The sequence below is a fragment of the Tympanuchus pallidicinctus genome, unplaced genomic scaffold (assembly GCF_026119805.1).
Source record: "Tympanuchus pallidicinctus isolate F22 unplaced genomic scaffold, pur_lepc_1.0 scaffold1, whole genome shotgun sequence".
Taxonomy (NCBI): Eukaryota; Metazoa; Chordata; class Aves; order Galliformes; family Phasianidae; genus Tympanuchus; species Tympanuchus pallidicinctus.
In genome coordinates, this window is record NW_026294618.1 from 105,572,535 (window position 1) to 105,590,892 (window position 18,358).

At 55.8% G+C, this 18,358-nt stretch overlaps 2 protein-coding genes across 2 annotated transcripts; one reads left to right on the forward strand and one right to left on the reverse strand.

The window, feature by feature from the left end:
• The first annotated feature begins 2,480 nt into the window (after positions 1-2,480).
• On the forward strand, positions 2,481-4,594 carry SSTR4 (somatostatin receptor 4). Its single transcript, XM_052683630.1, has 2 exons — positions 2,481-2,636; positions 2,764-4,594. Exon 2 carries the CDS (start codon positions 3,212-3,214, stop codon positions 4,400-4,402), a length of 1,191 nt encoding a protein of 396 aa, XP_052539590.1. The 5' UTR covers positions 2,481-2,636; positions 2,764-3,211; the 3' UTR covers positions 4,403-4,594.
• A 1,181-nt stretch (positions 4,595-5,775) lies between these two features.
• LOC128078275 (uncharacterized) lies at positions 5,776-16,989 on the reverse strand. Its single transcript, XM_052678291.1, has 2 exons — positions 14,634-16,989; positions 5,776-7,952 (listed from the first exon to the last, which is right to left on the reverse strand). The coding sequence occupies exons 1-2, from the start codon at positions 16,295-16,297 to the stop codon at positions 6,257-6,259; spliced, it is 3,360 nt and encodes a 1,119-aa protein (XP_052534251.1). The 5' UTR covers positions 16,298-16,989; the 3' UTR covers positions 5,776-6,256.
• Positions 16,990-18,358: the final 1,369 nt, after the last annotated feature.

Below are 18,358 nucleotides of genomic sequence, written 5' to 3' on the forward strand. Positions count from 1 at the left end.
CAGGGCTCCAGCACTAAGTTGCCACTAACTTATTAACTATTATTTCATTGACATAACTTGTGTGCAACATTATTAGGATCACTGTATTACTACAGCTTACCATGTCACTGCTGCAGCTGATGCAAGGACAAATGTCCTCAGTCCCTTGCCACAATTTGTATCCTGAAGGATCCACCCAAATTAATGACAACCAAATGAATGCACTGTTTGCAAGCAAGCTGCAGGTCCTGCCAGGCACCATAAATGCCATCTGGATGCTTGTGCTTCTGCAGAAGGAAAGGGTTCTGCTTGCTCCAGTTTCACATCTACACTAAGAAGAGATGGAAGTGTTGATCTTGTGTGCTGGCGTCATGCATTCCCTCAAGGAGCAATGCCTCTGGGGGCTGATTGCTGTGCTGCACTTTATTGCAGGAATTGCACCTTGCTCTCAGTTTCTAGCAGCCTCTGAGCACCTGCATGCAAAAAAACAGTGAAAAGAAGGATGCTGGCAGTGAAACTGGAAAGAGAATCAGATTAGAAACCAGATGTAAGTCAGTGATCATGATGTAATCAGCCATGGGGACCGTTAGCTGAAGGAAATGATACATACCTTATCATGAGGAGTGTGTGCATCAACGCTGAGCCATGGAAATTGGCCTAATTCAAGGCAATCGTGTTGTTACAGCCTGCGTGAGCTGCTGCTGGGTGCATCCATGCCGCATCTCCAGGCCCACCCCAGGCTTTGGGTGCTGGGAATCCTCTCTGCACATTTTTCACATCTCACTGAACATTCATTTTGACCGGAGAAGTACGAGATGAGTTCACTTGGGGCTCGCCTGGAAGGATTGTTTTGTTTTATTTTCTTTGTTTGCCTTGGCTGCTCACTCAAGAGCCCCGTCTGCCCCGTGCTTGCAGGGGCAGCCAAACCCTGGAAGAATTGGTTGCCATTCTTGTGCTGAATTTGGAGAACTGCTGTGAGCACCACGCAGACCTGAGCCCAATTCTTCTGTGCCCTGCGGGTGGCTTAGCCCGCTCAGTGCCAGCCTGCTCCCTTCTTGCCCGTGCTGTTTGAACAGGAGCACAGGCCAGCCTTGGCCTTTTCCCCCTCTTTTGGCCACATTTCAAGGTGGATGTTCAGTTGCAGCCAGAAAAAAAGGCACTGAGTGCCTTTTGTTGGGAGGCCTGGCAGGGCAGGGGGCAGGCTTGGTTTTACAAATATTTAGCTAGCAGCAACTGGAGGGAATATGCCAAGAGTGAGCTTAGGAAAGTGTGTGGTGCTGCATTTACAAAGCTCTAAGTCAATAGGGTGCAGACTGTTGGGTGGGTGCTCAGCATCCAAAAGCCACGTGCAGGCTGAGGCTGCCTGCTCTCCCCATATATCAGATACATATTGGATGTATGCACCCACCGGGAGCTTGATCTGTGTGTTGTAGGATCATTAAGGTTGGACAAGACTTCTAAGATCAACTACTGCAACACCAAACCATCCCCACTGTGCCCACTGACTATATTTCTCAGTGTCCTCACCCCAGCCCTCAATCAGTGCCAGCTCCTTCTGTGCTTTTCTGCAGCCAGGACATTCAAGCTGGGACATCCTAGCCAAAAATGTTGCTAGCTGCAGGATTAATGATGGCCGTATATTTAAGCACCAGGAAGACATAGGCACCTGCGTTCCCATGCACATTGAGCCTGTTCTCAGTAACATAATATGTGCATTTATCTATATTGCTGCAGTCCAAACTCCTTCCATATAAAAATTCAGCCAGCTGGTTGCCAGCTGCATCCCAGCAAAACTCCCACAGGCACTGCCCAGTGAGCAGGGAGCTGACTTGCAGACAAGGGAGAGAACCATAAAATCATTGAATAACAAAGGTGAAAAAGACCACTAAGATCACCCAGTCTAACCATAGCCCATACCTACCATGCCACTGCCCACGTCCCTCAGTGCCACATCCCACGGCTCTGGGACTCCTCCAGGTGACCCCAGCGCTCCCTGGGCAGCTGTGTCAGTGCAGAATCACTTCTGCAGAAGGAATTGTTCCTAGCAGCCAACCCGAACCTCCCCTGGCACAACGTGAGGCCATCCCCTCTCGTCCTATGGCCGTTCCCTGCCAGCAGAGGCCGACCCCGCCTCACACAGCCTCCTTCCAGGTCCTCTTTACAGCCCTTCTTGTAAGTGGCCATCACATTACCAAGCCCTTTGCTCCCAGAATGAGTTGGGTTGGATTTGTTAAATGAAAAACTCAAGGGGATGCACACACATGCTGTGGGGTCTGTGCTGCTTTGGGGGTCCCACCCTACAAACAGATCCCATCCATTTCCAGGCCAGCAGCACCCGGCCTCACTGGGGCAGCGATTGCAGCCCTCACCCCCACCCCTCACATCCCCTTGTTACTTCTTGCACAGGGAAACTAACGCAGGGATAGGGATGCGTGAAGGATGCGGGAGCAAGCGCGGGGAAAGGGGGGGGTGGGCCGCCGCCGTCACCAGGGCAACAGGCCTCCATCGCCTCCCAGCCGTGGGGTCCCTGCTCGGCTCCAGGCGTGGGGCTCGGGCCCCCCCAGCACAGCGCCGGGCTGCGGCATCCCCGCCTCCACAATGGCCATGGCCGGAGCGGGAGGAATCCCGTGCACTTAGAGGAGAAAGAAGGGGGAAGGGTATGTCGGTTGCTTTGTTTTCAATGGGAGTGCAGCGAGCAGAAATTGGGAGCTTTTTTTTATTATTTTATATTATTATTTTTTTTTAATATCGATGTGTCCATTTATTTATTTACTTGTTTTTAAGATGGGAAAGCTTATTTCCGTGGCACAGGTGATGCGGGCCGGCGAGGCTCGGCTACATGCAAATCCGGAGAGCGCGGTCTGCCTTTCGCTTTAAAAGGTTCGGATCCCGCCGGTCATCTGATCCAGGTCAGCGGGACTTTCCTCAGCAGCAGCCCTGCAGCCCCTCGGCCGGGAGCCCCCCGGCTGTGCATCCCTACAGGACTGGGAGGTAAAATCTCTCCGGATCGCTCTCGCGTTCTGCTCGCTTCCCACCGCGGGGGTGAAGGAAACCATTGGGATTTGCAGGGGTTTCATCAGGCAGCGCCGATTCCTGATGCCGCCACGGTGCCCCCTGCCCCCGCTCCCTGCCCACGGTCCCTGAGACCCCCGGGGCCTGGTGAGGACGGCGGTGCGGGGCCCTCCCCTTCTGGCAGAGGCCGGCACTCATCCCCCATGGGCTGCCCTGCAGCATGAGCACCAACGCTGAGCACTTCCCACCGTGGACCACCTCCGCGGTGCCCCCCAACGCCAGCGCAGCCTGGATGGAAGGGCCGTCGGCGCGGGGCGGACGGGTGGGCGAGCTGGCGGGCATGGTGGTGATCCAGTGCATCTACGCCCTGGTGTGCCTGCTGGGGCTGCTGGGCAACTCGCTGGTCATCTTTGTCATCCTGCGCTACACCAAGATGAAAACGGCCACCAACATCTACCTGCTCAACTTGGCCATTGCCGACGAGCTCTTCATGCTCAGCATCCCCTTCGTGGCCACCTCGGCCGCCCTGCACCACTGGCCCTTCGGCCGGGCGCTGTGCCGCACCGTGCTGGGCGTCGATGGCCTCAACATGTTCACCAGCGTCTTCTGCCTGACGGTGCTCAGCCTGGACCGCTACATTGCCGTGGTGCATCCGCTGCGGGCGGCCACCTATCGCCGTCCACGGGTGGCCAAGATGGTCAACGGAGCCGTCTGGCTCCTCTCCTTGCTTGTGGCCTCACCCATCCCCATCTTCGCCGGCACTGCAGTCACACGTGATGGCCAAGCGGTGGCTTGCAATCTGCTATGGCCTAGCCCAGCCTGGTCGGCAGCCTTTGTGGTGTACACCACGCTGCTGGGCTTCCTGCTGCCGGTGCTGGCCATGGGGCTGTGCTACCTGCTGATTGTGGGCAAGATGCGGGCCGTGGCGCAGCGGGTGGGCTGGCAGCAGCGCCGGCGCTCCGAGGGCAAGCTGACACGCCTGGTGCTGATGGTGGTGGCTATGTTTGTCATCTGCTGGATGCCCTTCTATGTGGTGCAGTTGGTCAACCTTCTTCTGCCCGGCCGCCTCGACGCCACCGTCAACAACGCCTGCCTCATCCTCAGCTACTCCAACAGCTGCGCCAACCCCATCCTCTACGGGTTCCTCTCGGAAAACTTCCGGCACTCCTTCCACGGTGTGCTGCGGCGCTGCCTCGATGCCAGCCTCTGCTGCTGCCCACCCGAGGCACGGGCTGTTGGCGATGAGGAGGAGGAGGAAGAGGAAGAGCCCCTGGATTACCGCGCCGTGCCCCGAAGTGACCCCAAGGGCAAGGGCTGCATGTGCCCGCCGCTGCCCTGCCAGCAGGAGCCCGTGCGCCCCGAACCCTGCTGCAAGCCCGGCACCCTCCTGGCAAAGACCACCACCTTCTAAGGTGCCCTCTGCAGCCCTGCAAATAGGGTGCTGGGTGAGGAGGGCCACACTGCCCTCTCGTTGGGAACGGAATGCTTCTCCGATGACTTTGCCCCCATTTCTGCTGGGGTGTCCCCCTGGCATTCTCCACTCCTCGACCGCGCTGTGCAGCCTGATGAAATAAAAAGCCATAACGCTGGCCCGTGACACAGCTCCCAGCCTTGGCCGAGTGATTATTGCCACCAGGGAGCCTCCAGGCTAATGGCTGGGTTCCACCCCAGGGAGGATGCAGGACGGGAGGGCGGATGGGAAAGGGCCGATGGAAGAGGCCATGGGCACAGAGGGGACCCACGTGCTGCCCCAGGGGACATGAGGTCACCGGCACGGCACAGCCCAGTCTCTGTTTCTGCATGGGACCCCTGCCAGGGTTTCACCAGCATTTCCCACCATTTGATCTGTGTCCAAGCAAAAAACAGGCCAGGAAAAAAGCCACCTGCCAAACGGAACTGCATTTTTGAGTCCTTAGCAGGAGCCCACCTTCACTCTCTCCCCTCATCTTACAGGGAAAGGAAAAACTTTCCATAAGGGTCTACAAATAAAAAAAATCCCACATCCCCTCCCCAAATCCCTAGGCAGAGGGACAAAACTGATGCTTTCCAGCAGGAAGGCTGGGCTGCAGAGTAGCATCACCCTCAAGGGCACTTTGAGCACAGTTGTGGGAGCTGTTGAGCAGTGCTGGAGCTGCACTGAGCAGCATTAAATCCGCCACTTCCAGCTTGTTTGGGTTGAGCTTCGTCCTTTTCGTGTTATTCCCCTTCCCCACTATTTTTCTGGCTCATTCATGCTATTTTAACCCTGCTGGTGAAGGGCATGCTTTCAGCACAGCTCTCTGCTAATCAACAGCTCTGCTTTGCTGCTGGGGAGCCTCCGAGCCCCGGCAAGGGGCTGAGAGATGCTTGGGGGGTGGGGGGGTGGGGGGGAAGGTCAGGCAGGAAGAACAGTTAGTTCCCAGGTTTCTATAAATCAGACGGTAAAAGCTTTATTGGTCTGCACACAACATCACGAGGTGATCACGCGTGGCGTAGGGTATATTTCCAATAAATAAATAAGTATTTACACATGTGCTGGGCGTATAAAACAGTGGGTTCAACAATTTACATGAAGAAAGTGACCACCGGGGCAGCGCAGAGCTGGCGTTCATCTCAGGACCTGCTGCACTGCTCAGTGCTGGAGGGGCAGACATCCCCACAGCTCCGAGCCCAAAATCCCATCCAGAAAGCTTGGCACTGAGGCAGCTGGCCCTGCTTGGGCACAGATCCTCAGCACTGATAACCCCGGGGGTTGTTTCAAGGGATCTCCCCCACTCCAACTCTTTCTCCACCCCACCTCCCCCATTTATCCTCCAGCCTGCATCTGCAAAGCAAGCAGCAAGGTCTGGAACACAAACATCACAAACATCACCAGGAAGTTTTGCCGTCAACTTCCACACAAATTAAACTCACCCTGGATTAAAAAAAAAAAAAATTAAAAAAGGGAAAAAAAAGAAAGAACACAAGAGGAAAAAAGGCACAGTGTCACCAGCGCTGAAAATGCCTTTCCTACAAATGACCCCAGTGCTCTTGGAACACCCATGTCACCCCCAAACAGTTCCCAAGTGGTGGGAGGGGAGAGAAATCAGCACTTTAGCCCCACCACGGTGATGCTCCGCGGGGTCCCTGCATTGCTGGCAATCTGAGGTCTGTATGCAACAGGCAAGGTGGGCAGCACGAGAAGTCGATGCGATGAGCTGCTTTCCTCGCTTTCTCCTTACAAACCAGGGGGGTTACAACCAAACGTTACCCAGTTCCATCCACCTCCCGCTCGCTGCCAGGCTCCCTACACTTTCTGGCTTGCAGACACCTGCTGGAGCCCCATCTCTTTCTCACGGGGGCTGCCACACTTGTACTCCATCGAGCTGGGGGGATGGCAGCGCTTCCTCGCCACGTGGTAGCCGACGGCCAGCAGCACCAGCGCCGCGCACAGCACGCCCATCGTGATGCCCACCAGTGCCCCAGGGTGCAGCTGCTCTGCTTTGGGTGGGACGTGGCTGGGGACCGGCACGGAGGGGTCAGAATCTCCTGAGTACTCATCCACGTTGTCGTCCTGTGAGATGGGTCGGCAGTGGTTGATGTCAAAGGCTTCGTAGCCGGGCTGGCAGTGGCACCTGTAGCTGCCGAGCGTGTTGGTGCAGTTGTGCTCGCAGTAATTATTCTCACACTCATCAATGTCAACGCAGAGCGTGACACCGTCGGGCAGGTGGTCCGTCACAAAGCCTTCAGGACAAAAACAGGAGAGGTTGCTGAAGTCACACTCGGCCGGGCATCTGCCGTCCTCGCATTGCCGCACGCACTGGGTGGGATTCTTCGGGTCGACAACGTAGCCGCTGTGACAGCTGCACCGGTAACTGCCGGGCACGTCCTCACAGATGTGGTCGCAGGGCCCGGTGCTGCAGTTGGGGACGGGCATGCAGTGCCCCTCCACCATCTCGTAGCCACGATGGCAGCGACACTCGAAGCCGCCCTCGGTGTTGTGACAGACCTGCTCGCACACCTCTGGCACCTTGACGCAGTCGTCCACGTCCTGGCAGCTGCTGCCGTCGGGGCCCAGCTCGTAGCCCTCGGTGCACATGCAGTGGAAGTCCTCCCCGTCGGGCACGCAGTGCTGATCGCAGGGAGCGCCGGCGCACGGCGACAGGCAGTCGCGCCCGTCGGGGCCGAGCTTCTTGCCGGCGGGGCAGACGCAGCGCGGAGCCCCGTCGAACTCCTCGCAGCTTCCCTCGCAGCCGCCGTTGGCCAGGAGGCACGGCCAGGCTCCGGGCTCGGAACGGCCCCAGCGCGTTCTCCCGCCGGAGGCCGCGGCCTCGCAGAGCAGCTGGAGCCCCGTCGGCGAGACGACGGCGGTGGAGCCGGGCGGCAGAGCCAGAAAGTCACCGCCGGTGGCGCCGAAGGGGGTGCGGTAGGCGAGGGACGCGCCGTCGGCGAGCGGCAGGCGCGGGCAGCTGTCGGGGTAGTTGTACTCGCAGAGGAAGCCGTCGGCCGGCTCCTCGCAGCGCCGCTCCTCCCAGCTCAGCTCCCGGGACACCGCCACGCAGAGCTGCCCGCAACGCCGCCGCGACGGCGCCCAGTTGTCGTAGTCGGTGCGGGTGTCGCCGGTCACCCACTGGAAGCCGCGCAGGCGCTGCGCCGGCTCGGTGCACTGGGTGGGCAGCCGCAGCCCGAGCCACAGCCGCCCGCCGCGGTTCCGCAGCAGCAGCTCGATCACATCCTCAGCTACCGTGGAGCGCACGGTCATCAGGTGGCCGCCGTGCCGCTGGCAGGCCGCGCTGGCCGCCGCGAAGGGCCCCGGCTCCCAGAAGACGGCGAAGCAGTCGTGCTCCAGGCACTGCGTCCCCGACGGGACGGGCGGCTCCGGCTCGCCGAGTCCCAGCCCCAGCCCCAGCACCAGTCCGGCCAGCAGCAGCGGCAGCGGGAGCCGCCGCATGGCGGGCGGCCGGCGCGGCGAATCTCTGTCATGCCGCCGACCGGGGCGGCAGCTTTATAGAGCTCCGGCCGCAGGAAGGAAGCGCCTCCGGGGACGGGCCGCCGCCGGGCCGGGAGGGATTGCGGCGGGGGCGGCTCCGGCGCGGAGGAAATCCCCGAGAGTCGGGAGGTGCCGCTGGGCCGGGCCCGGCCGGGCGGGACCGCGACGGGGAGGGGGCGAGGCGGCCGCCCCTTCGGGGATGCGGGAGGGAAGAGGGAGGGGGAAGAGGTGAGGAGGGGGGAGTTGTGGGGATAGTAGAAGGAAAGGAGGCGGGGAGATGGGAGGGGAGAGAGAACAGTAAAAGAGTGGAGATTGATTAAAAAGAAGAAGAAAAAGAAGAAAAATGAGAACATAAATAAAAATAAGAAAAGATAGGATGGAAGGGAAGAAAAAGCAAAAAGAGGGAGAGGAGAGGAGAGGAGAGGAGAGGAGAGGAGAGGAGAGGAGAGGAGAGGAGAGGAGAGGAGAGGAGAGGAGAGGAGAGGAGAGGAGAGGAGAGGAGAGGAGAGGAGAGGAGAGGAGAGGAGAGGAGAGGAGAGGAGAGGAGAGGAGAGGAGAGGAGAGGAGAGGAGAGGAGAGGAGAGGAGAGGAGAGGAGAGGAGAGGAGAGGAGAGGAGAGGAGAGGAGAGGAGAGGAGAGGAGAGGAGAGGAGAGGAGAGGAGAGGAGAGGAGAGGAGAGGAGAGGAGAGGAGAGGAGAGGAGAGGAGAGGAGAGGAGAGGAGAGGAGATATGGGGACATCAGAAGAACGAGAACAGAAGGCAATCGCGGGAGAGCTGAGGCTGCTGCAGGACCCTCTGTGACGGGCAGGGGACAGCGGTGGCGGCACGGGAGGGCAGTGGGTCAGGGGCTGCTTCGTGCCCAAGAGTGGTGGCCGTGAGGGGACCCGGAGCAGCCCGGCAGCCCCAGCGCTGGGTAGCGGCTCACAGCGGGGCTCCTCGGCCCGGCCGTGCGATCCCGACCGCCGGCGGCAGGTGGCAGCGCCGGGGGGACGGACGGTACCCGGATCGATTTTTGAGAAGAAACCGAGGTTTTTGTGCGATAGGGAAAAGAAAGTCCGTAAGCTCTCCGGGGTTTCGCAGCTTTTTGTTAGCGAGGAACTTGAGACAACGCTTCCTTGCACTTGTGGGGCTCGGTGTCAGCAGGGATGAGCGACAATCCCTTGCGGACTTCCTTTGCAGTTTGCAAGCTGAGGGATTTGGGGTGAGAGGGCAGAAGGACATCCGCCGTGCTCCGCATGGCAGCAGCTATGCACGGAACGGGGCTTGGAATTAAAGCAAGTCGTGTGGGCTCGAAATTAAAAACAATCACGTGGCTCTCCAGGGGAAGGAGTGCGAGGCCGCCTCCTGCTCATGGTTTTATGACAGCTTGGCCCCATCCGTGCTTTTATCCTTGCGGGATCCACCTCTCCTATCAGAACATGGCCGAGAGCAAAATAAAAATGAAAAGCAAACATCTAAAGCTTCGCCACTCAAGGAAAAGGGCATTTGACCCTTCTTTTCAATTTAGAGAGGGATGTTTTTTACTTGGAAGGCTCAGCCGCAGCAATTAGCCCTCGGGATCCCCTGCAGAGAAACAAATCCGTGCTGCTGCGCTCCGCTCCTTGAGAGGAGGTGACTTTATTGCACCCTCCAGCCTGATGTGCCCTCTCCCATTGCTGCTGGGAGGCTGCGGGCACTGGGAGAAAGGGAAAGACAGGGAATAATGATAATGATGATCATTCATAATAATCAATACTATGGATAATAGCTCCGCTGGCTTGCTGCCCCAGGGCTGCCCTTCATCCCTGCCCTCTCTCCTGCTGCCCTGCATCATCCCTCTTCCCATGTGACATGTATCCCTTGCTCTGGCTTCACGGAAAGTTATTCCTTAGGAAAGGAAGGACGAGTTACTCATACAGCAGTGACTTTCTAAAGGAGCTCTGGCCGGTGCCAGAAGGAGAGCTGTCACCAACACTTGGTAACGCCCATCTTTCTTGGCTTTAAAAAAGCAAAACAACTTAAAAAAAAAAAAGCCAAAAAAAAAAAGTGTTTTTTTTCCCCCCAGTTTTCATTTTAATGGCTTTTTTTTCCTACTTCTTGTGCCTAGATTTCCTTCCCCTTTCTGTTTAGTTTTGTTTTCAGAAGCGAAACAGCAGAATAGTGGGGGAAGGTCGGGGGAAACGATGGGAAAAGCAAAAAGATGGAATACAATCAGTGACAAACAAAATAAAAACCCGTGTGTTTTGCTTTTATAAAGATATTGTGGAAACATAAATTTCACTTCAGGGCTGCGTGCTGACCAATATTTTGACATTTTCCAAGAAAACCTTCCAACCATCCCAAAACAAAGCTTTCCCAGAAGGGTGAGGCATGGGGCCACCATGCAGATGTCCTTGCCCTTGTCTTGCTGGTAGCAGGAGACATGGGAGGCAGAAGACACGGGCTTAATCGTGGTTTGACAATGCCTTTCCTATTCTATGATCTTTTCCCTTGGTGCCCCAAACCATCCCAGGCGTTTGCTCATACGGCCCCGACAGGCTGAGTCACAGATCAAGAAATGCCTTTCCTGCTGACATACCACTTATTCCTCGATAAAAGTTGATTAATCACAGTGCCCTGCAACTTACAGTTGTTGCAAGGCTTCCTACGGGCTGTGTGTTGTGATAACAGAACGGGGGAGTTTTCATGTTGGTCCGGTCTGAGTCACCCCAAATGCCACCGTCACCCCTCTGCCAGGGCAATGCTGATAGTGGACATTTGCAATGGGTTTTCTGAGCTGTGGTTGTGCGTCATGGATTTTCTTTCATGTGCTGGATTTGGGGAATGGGACTCCGAATACCAGGATGCTGACAGAGCACTCCTTTTCATTACTCAAGCTACGTCAGAAATGAGAGAAGAATTAAAAGCGGACTGTTGGGAGCGCACACCCTTCTGCTGGGGACCTGGGGACACGGGAGACCCCAAAATGAGGTTAGTGCTCCTCTGTGCCACCTCGCTGACCAATCTGATGGCGTTCTGTGATGGCATTGGTGGACAAAGGAAGGGCGACTGATGTGACTGCCTGGACTTGTGCAAGACCTTTGACAACAGCTGCTGGTTGGGTGCAGAGGAAGGCATAGAAATGCTCAGAGGGCTGCAGCACCTCTCCCATGAAGGAAGGCTGGGGGAGGTGGGCTTGTTCAGCGTGGAGAAGAGAAGAATCTGGGGAGACCTTACTGCTGCCTCCCTGTATCAGGAGGGAGCTTATAAGCAAGAGGGGGGAGTGACTTTTTATGTGGTCTGATAGTGACAGGACAAGGGGGAATGGCTTTAAACTGAAAGAGGGAGATTTAGGTTAGATGTTAGGAAGGAATGCTTCAGTCAGAGGGCGGTGAGGCCCTGGCACTGCTGCCCAGAGCTGTGGTGCCCCATCCCTGGAGGTGCCCAAGGCCAGGTTGGATGGGCCCCGGGTAGCCTGAGCTGGTGGGGGGCAGCCAGCCCATGGCAGGGGTTGGGGTTGTGGAGCTTTGAGGTCCTTTGCAACCCAAGGCATTCTGTGAGATATTTTTTAATATCTCCCCACCCTAAGGAAATCTGGGGGAATTAACTGATACCTTCTGTAAACGATGGTTGACACATGGCTCAGTTTATAGAGGACAGAGGGGTTTTTGAGTTCCTCTGTGCTCAGCTGGACAAAACTTGCCAGCCCCTGCCTGAGGAAACACGGAGAGTTTTGCTTACACAAGCACAGTAAGCTCTGAAATCCATGGGCTTTGTGTTGAGCCTTGCACCATCCCCAGCACTTGCACAGCAGCTGGAGTCACTCAAGGAGCACGGTGAGTCCTCAGGAAAACCCCATCTCTCCTCTGTCACATTGTCACCAGCAGATCTGCTTGGCAAGGCATCAGCCTCACTTACCAGCCTTGAAAGAGCCAAATGCCAAGAAATATTTACAGAAAATAAAGATAAAAAAGAGGAAATGAGCAGACACTTAAAGCATTTGTTTTTGCAGTGTCTGCCTTTACAGGATTTGAAGCAAGGCACATGGTATTTTTGCAGATTATATGTTAACATTACTCAATATCTTTTCTCTGAATTCTACTGGCAGAGTCTGTTTCCTTGCAGCACCTTTCTCACAAATGGGAAAAAACAGATGTGGGTTGGGTGGCTGAACTACTGGACTGCTATCCTAGGTCACTGCAGGTTTGGGTTGGTGATTTGATTTGAGGATAGGCATTAAGCAATCACTAGAGACGTGTTCCATTAGGTTTTATTGGTGTTTGATCAGAAAAGCAACGTACAGTGCTGTTCAGCATGTGAGAACTTTCTTCTTTCAGTCGAAGGCAGCCAACAGCTGTGGTGCTGTGCCACTGCTCTGGGCATCACAAAGCACAACTCAGTACTGACATGCAGTTTTTACATAAAGTGAGGTATGCCTGGATTCTTGGACCATAAAAACCAAACAATAAACAGTTGAAAAAACACTTCAAAACATTGGGGATGTGTTGGCTGGCCAGTCCTGCCATCCTGACAGTGAGATGGTTATGGGACCTGCTCAGTGTGTGCAGATGGAGCGACGATGAGATTCCCTCTCTCCTGACTGTAAGCCTGAGCTGTCTGATCCCATTCTATTTGCTTTAGCCCAAGGTTTTCACCCTGGGCTCTGGATAACCGATGAGGACACACACTGAAACGTTCCTGCTGCTTTCATGGTGGAAAGAAAGGGAGATGGGATAAGTGGAACAGCACCAGATTGGAGGGAGCAACATCAGGAAATACTCAGCTTGGAAGAGCCACACTGAACCTAAGCACGTATTAGTGCCTTCCTGCTATAGGATCTGCTGCACTTGTGGTGCAGTATGTACACCAGAACACACCAACTGGGCAACACAAGTCAAGATTACAGCTTTTACAGAGGGAATGAACAACTCCCAGGTTTTTGCCTGCTCTGAGTCTGCGCTTATGCTTCTTTTTCCCTTTCTCAGAGCGGAGTCGATGCTGTGTGTAGAACAATTAAATGATACCATAATAGGAAAACCGTGGCAGAAAAGCTCCCGAGCCTATTACTGTTCTGAAAACACCTTGGCTTTTGATCCAGCAAACCCAGCAGCCCTGAACTGGGGGGCACATCACTGTGATTGCTCCTTCCCCATACAGACCCTGAGTTAGTGCAGACCGACCATGCAGGCTTCATGCTCTGAATGTAGGTTATCCCACTGATTTGGGTGGGATTATTCATCTGCTTAATTTATTCATGTATTCAGAAAGCTCTGCTGGCTTGCTGTCATAACAAAGACACGCTATGAATTTTCTGCAGGACTTCCAAGAACGCCACTGCTGTATTTGCTGCTGCTCCAAACCACTGCGTGGAGAAAAGGAAGCACAAGCAGAACATTAAAAAAACATTTCTATCAGCTAGGAGCTACACTTTCCTGTTTTGTTTTGTTTTACAATGGAGGAATGAAGAAGAAAGAACAGCAGGAAAGGGGTTTCTTCCACATGCGGAAGAACAGGATGCAGGTCAGTGCCCGCAGCAAAATCCTTTGTGTTCAGTTCCCATTTCTGTTGCAATTAAGCCTCAAGTATACAATAAAAACAGCAGAATCTTCAGGAAACCGATGTACCCTTCAAATGAATGCAGGCCGTGAGCTGCCTCCCTGCTGCTAGGGTGAAGGGTGCTTGCCTGCATTGGGGCAATCAGGATCCATCTCTTGCTGCTTCCCCGCAGTACAAATCCAGAGGGAGATGTGTCTTCCCTCTTCTTTGCAGGACCGAGCCTGAGATGGGGGAGAAACTTCGCCCTGAGAAAGCATTTGCTTTGAAGGGTGTTTAGAGGGTTTATACAGTAGTTAGTGAACACACAACATCCAGTACATTGCTTGCAGGGATGGATGGAGGAAACATTCAGCCCAGACCCCACGCATGCTTAACTCAAACAGTCCTGAAGCCCCACCACCCCTACAGCTCCTGCTTTGCTGGAGGGTCTTTCTGCTGCTGGGCTTCTAAAATGCTTATTTCTACGGCTTCTGTAATGACAACTTCTAAAAAGCAACAACAACAAAAATATCAACAATGAAAACCAGCTGCTTGTGGCTGCAGCTAATGGCTCTTGCCACAGTGAAACACTTCAAAATGTGAACCCTGTTTCACTGAGAACAAGAGGAACATGGGGGTTGAACGGCAGACTGCAGAATGCAGTGTAGGTAAGGAGAGGGACTCAGTCATAAACATATATATTTTTTTGAATGACAAGGGATTGGTGGTGGGGGAGCAGGGAAATTGCTGCTTTGGAAGCTCTACAATTTAAATCTGAGAAGGGGAGACCGAATGACAGATGAAATTAATAGTTTTCTCTTAGGAAGCCAAATCAGTATTCTCCTTGGCTGCAATTTCCAAGTCCTGTGAGGTTTTGCAGAGCTGAGGAGCAATGCAGGCAGGGAACCCCTACACCATTCCATCTCAGGCTCTCTGCTCCTTCCCCGTTAACCCTTCACTTTGGGAAGCTGAGGTTTACACATTTCAGCTAACACTCCCAGCATGATTTGGGCTGCCTTCATATCTGCTCACCCAACACTTGCACCTGCCTTGGGGTTGGGATCGGATCCTGCTTTGCCCAAAGCTCCAAAACAGGCTCTCAGACACGAAGGCATGCAAAATCATCTCGGGAAGAACATCGCCCACCCCACTTCACTTTGGATTTCCTTTGCTTGCAGCCCCGCAGCGTGGGCACTGTTACCTGCGCTCACTGCCTGCCCTGCTGCGGCTCTCGGGCTGCTCGGGCACCCAGCAGTAGTTGTCCGCCGCGCTTTTGGCTTTTGGTTTCTCCTGCCTCGCCGCCCTCTTTCTGCAGGCCACCAGGGCCAGGGCAAAGGCCAGCAGCAGCAGGATGGCCACCAGGCTGCCCAGGATGTAGTAGAGGAGCAGCCGGGGGCCATCAGCGCCATGCTCGGGGCTGTGCTCTGACACCACCACCGTGGGGGCTGGTGGTGTCAACCCACCAGGAACGGCTGCAGGGCTGGGGGTGCCCACGGTCCACGCGGTGCTGGCAGTCTGGAGGATGGCGGTGGTCCCCATGGTGCCTGCCAGCTGCTCTCCTGTGGTGGGTGCAGCGAGGCAGCTGTGTCCATCGTCCTGCAGGAGGAAGCCAGGCGGGCAGATGCACTTGAAGCTGCCGGGGAAATTGTGGCAGGACCCGAGACAGGGGTCTCGCAGGCACTCGTCCACATCCAGGCAGGCATCGCTGCCAGGCTGCTGCTGGTAGCCGGCCTTGCAGGTGCAGCGGAAGGAGCCGGGGACGTTGAGGCAGAGCTGGGGGCAGGCATTGGGCCGGGCGCACTCATCCTCATCGCGGCAGTCGTGGCCATCAGGCCCTGCTGTCTGGTAGCCGGGCTGGCAGGAGCAGTAGAAGCTGCCGGCCGTGTTGTGGCACTCGTGCTTGCAGGGCTCCTCCAGGCACTCATCCACATCCACGCAGTGGAGGCCATCAGGTGCCAGGACGTAGCCAGCCTCGCAGATGCATTCGAAGCCTCCGGGCCGGGGCTGGCAGGTCCCCTGGCAGGGGTTGGGGTGGCAGGCATCCTCGGGCAGACAGGAGGCCATGTCGGGGCCCAGCACGTAGCCAGGATGGCAAGCACAGTATGACGGCTGCCCAGATGCCTCCATGCACAGCTGCTGGCAGCCCCCGTTGTTGTAGGTGCAGGTGTTGGGGCAGAGGGGCCCAGGAGGATGCCAGGCAAAGCTGTCCCCCTCCAGCTGCCCCTTGCATACGGAGAAGGCCGGGCTCGCAGCCCCCTCGCAGACCACCTCTGCCAGCGTGCCAAAGGGGGCGGCTGCCAGTGCTGGGCTGCGCACCCTGAAGGGCGTCTCGTAGCTGACCCGGCCGGGCCCCCCGAGCCGCAGGGGCCCGCACATCCCCCGGAAGCTGAACTTGCAGAGGAAGGAGGGCAGCGTGGCCCGGCACGGCCGGTCGACCCATCCTGGAGGCCCCTGGGGGCCGGCGGGCCGCAGGGCGACGCAGCGGGTGCTGAGGCAGGTGACGTGGGGCTCGGCCAGCCAGGCTGAGTAGTTGCCGGGCTCCCCGCCGGCCGCCCAGGCGAAGCCCCTCAGCGGCTCCTGGGACTGCACGCAGTGGCCGCGCTCCAGCCGCAGCCCGATCCACGCCGAGGCGGCCGCGCTGGCTGCCAGCAGCTGCTCAAGTCGCTCGGCCTCGGCCCGGCTGCTTGCTGGAGCCAGGTTGCCGCCGTTGTGCTGGCAGCGCTCTTGTGCAGCACTCCATCCCAGCTCGGCCCGGTGCAGTGTGTAGCAGGCGGTGTCGGCGCAGAGCACCTCGGCGTCCTCACCCCGTGCCACCGCCGTCACCAGCAGCAGCAGCCACAGCGGCAGCAGCAGGGCCGCGGCCATCCCGCCGGCTGGACGGATGGACGGACACTGCCTCACATCCCCTCGGCCCGCCGAGCTCACCCCACGCGCATCCTGTGCTGCCGGGGCTCCTATTTATCACCGGAGGCTACTGCTTCCTGTAGTGTGGTTGCGTGTTGGTCACGGGCGGGATGTTTGCCTCTGTTTCTTCCCTTCTCCCCAGGCGAGGCAGGCTGCTGCTTCCCATTTCAGGCTTTTCGCTGCAGAAGTGCTTTCTTTATTTTGGCCGGCGCTGTTTTTCTGGATGAGAAAGCAGCCTGCATCCTGCTTTTTTTTGGTTCGGAGGGCTAGCTCTGCTCGCTCACCCGCTAGATGACTTTTCGAATCCCTAATAGGGCCTTGTAGCTTTCGAGCACATATGGCTGAAAGTGGGCAAGAAAACAAACCCGACAAGCCGTGGGATCCCTCGCTATCCGCCTATGAAAGAGACAGAATATTTGGCACGGTGTCTAGTGCACAGAAACTGCATTTTCAGAGCACTTTTCCCCTCTTGGTGCGCTTTAAATAGCTGGACGAGCCCTGGAATAGGAGCTGGGTCGTGAGAACCTCCATGCTGCCAGAACGGAGCTGAGCCCATGGAAGCACCGCCGCAGCCCCAGCCCCATCCCGATATCCCCTCACCTGACCCCAATCCCGGTGCAGGGCAGTCTGCTGGGTTAAGTTGGTGTCAGTGGCTCCACAGGAGGCCGTCAGTTCCAGGGCAAAGATGTGAACGCAGTGCTCTGTGATGTTTAAACAAACACATAGCAGCTATTTATTCATTCATTCATTTATTTATTTTCTGCAAACTGGCCTTCTAAAGTCGATTCCTGCCAGTTCGAGCAGTGTTTGCAGAGAGGTCAAGTTGGTGACAGCATTACAGGCTGAATAACAGCCCGTCCTGCAGAGCTGCAGAAAAGCATCTCCTGATACAATGCTCCTTTTGCTTTCCATTCGCTGTTTGGAGGTCTCTGGATGGAGATGAATGGGCTGGAGAGGCTCGATGACACTGAGCAATGTGGGACTGCTCATCTGCCCAATCATATAAACGCCTGGTATGCCAGAGGGGGGAAGAACAAAAGAGCCAAGTGCTGATGTGGAGCACAGCATCTTGGCACACCGCGGGGCTGCCATGGGATGTGAAGAGAATGGTGTGATAAGCAGAGCTGGGGTGAGGAACAGCTGCAGTTGCGGATGTCTTCATGCCTGCCACATCTACCCAGAGGCTGGGGCACTGCACCTGCCTCTGTTGGGGCTAAAGAGCTGTGGGGTCTGAGCTACCTGGGCTCCATCTCTATTTACACCCTAAATATGAAAGTCTCCAAAACCTAAAAACTACAGATTTTAGTTCTCATTCCGCAGACTTGCTCACATACCACATCCCTGGGTGCTGTGTACCCATTTCTGGCTTCCAGACCTTGGCACACCTAAAGCTGCCACAACCTTCAGCCCAACAGAGAGGACAGGAGATGCAATCCTACTGCCACATCCCATGAAATCCACTATGGGGATGAAATCCCAGCTATGGGATGGTGGCATCTGTCTGGAGACAGCGTTGCTTATGGAGAGCACAGCTGGCACTTGCAAGCCGTGGAGCATTCTGGTTGAGTAACCAAACTCCAGCCATTGGCTTGGAAGGAAAAAAATACTTTGATGCCATCTAGAATTATTTTTATTCAAAATTTCCTACTGGAAGAAATGGGAAGAATTCCCTCTTACATGTTACAAAATAACAGTGCTCAACACAAAAGCATTTCCTTTCTGTTACCCCAGAACATATCTTTCCTTTTGTACAAACACTGCCAGTGTTTTCTCTTTCCAGCTGACACAGCCCAACAAACTGAGCACTCAGTCTACCATGTATTTCAGTCAACTCATACAAGCATTTTTGTCAAAGTTCCACGGCCAAAAATGGCCTGTTCTCAGCCCCAGCTCCTTTGAACCCTTTCCAGTGGGTGTTATGGACAAAACCAACAGTACTTAGATCTGCAATGAGAAGTGATGTGTAAGAAGTTGCCCCAGCTGCTTGATCTGTTGCCGGTGATATTTTTCCTTATGTTGTGC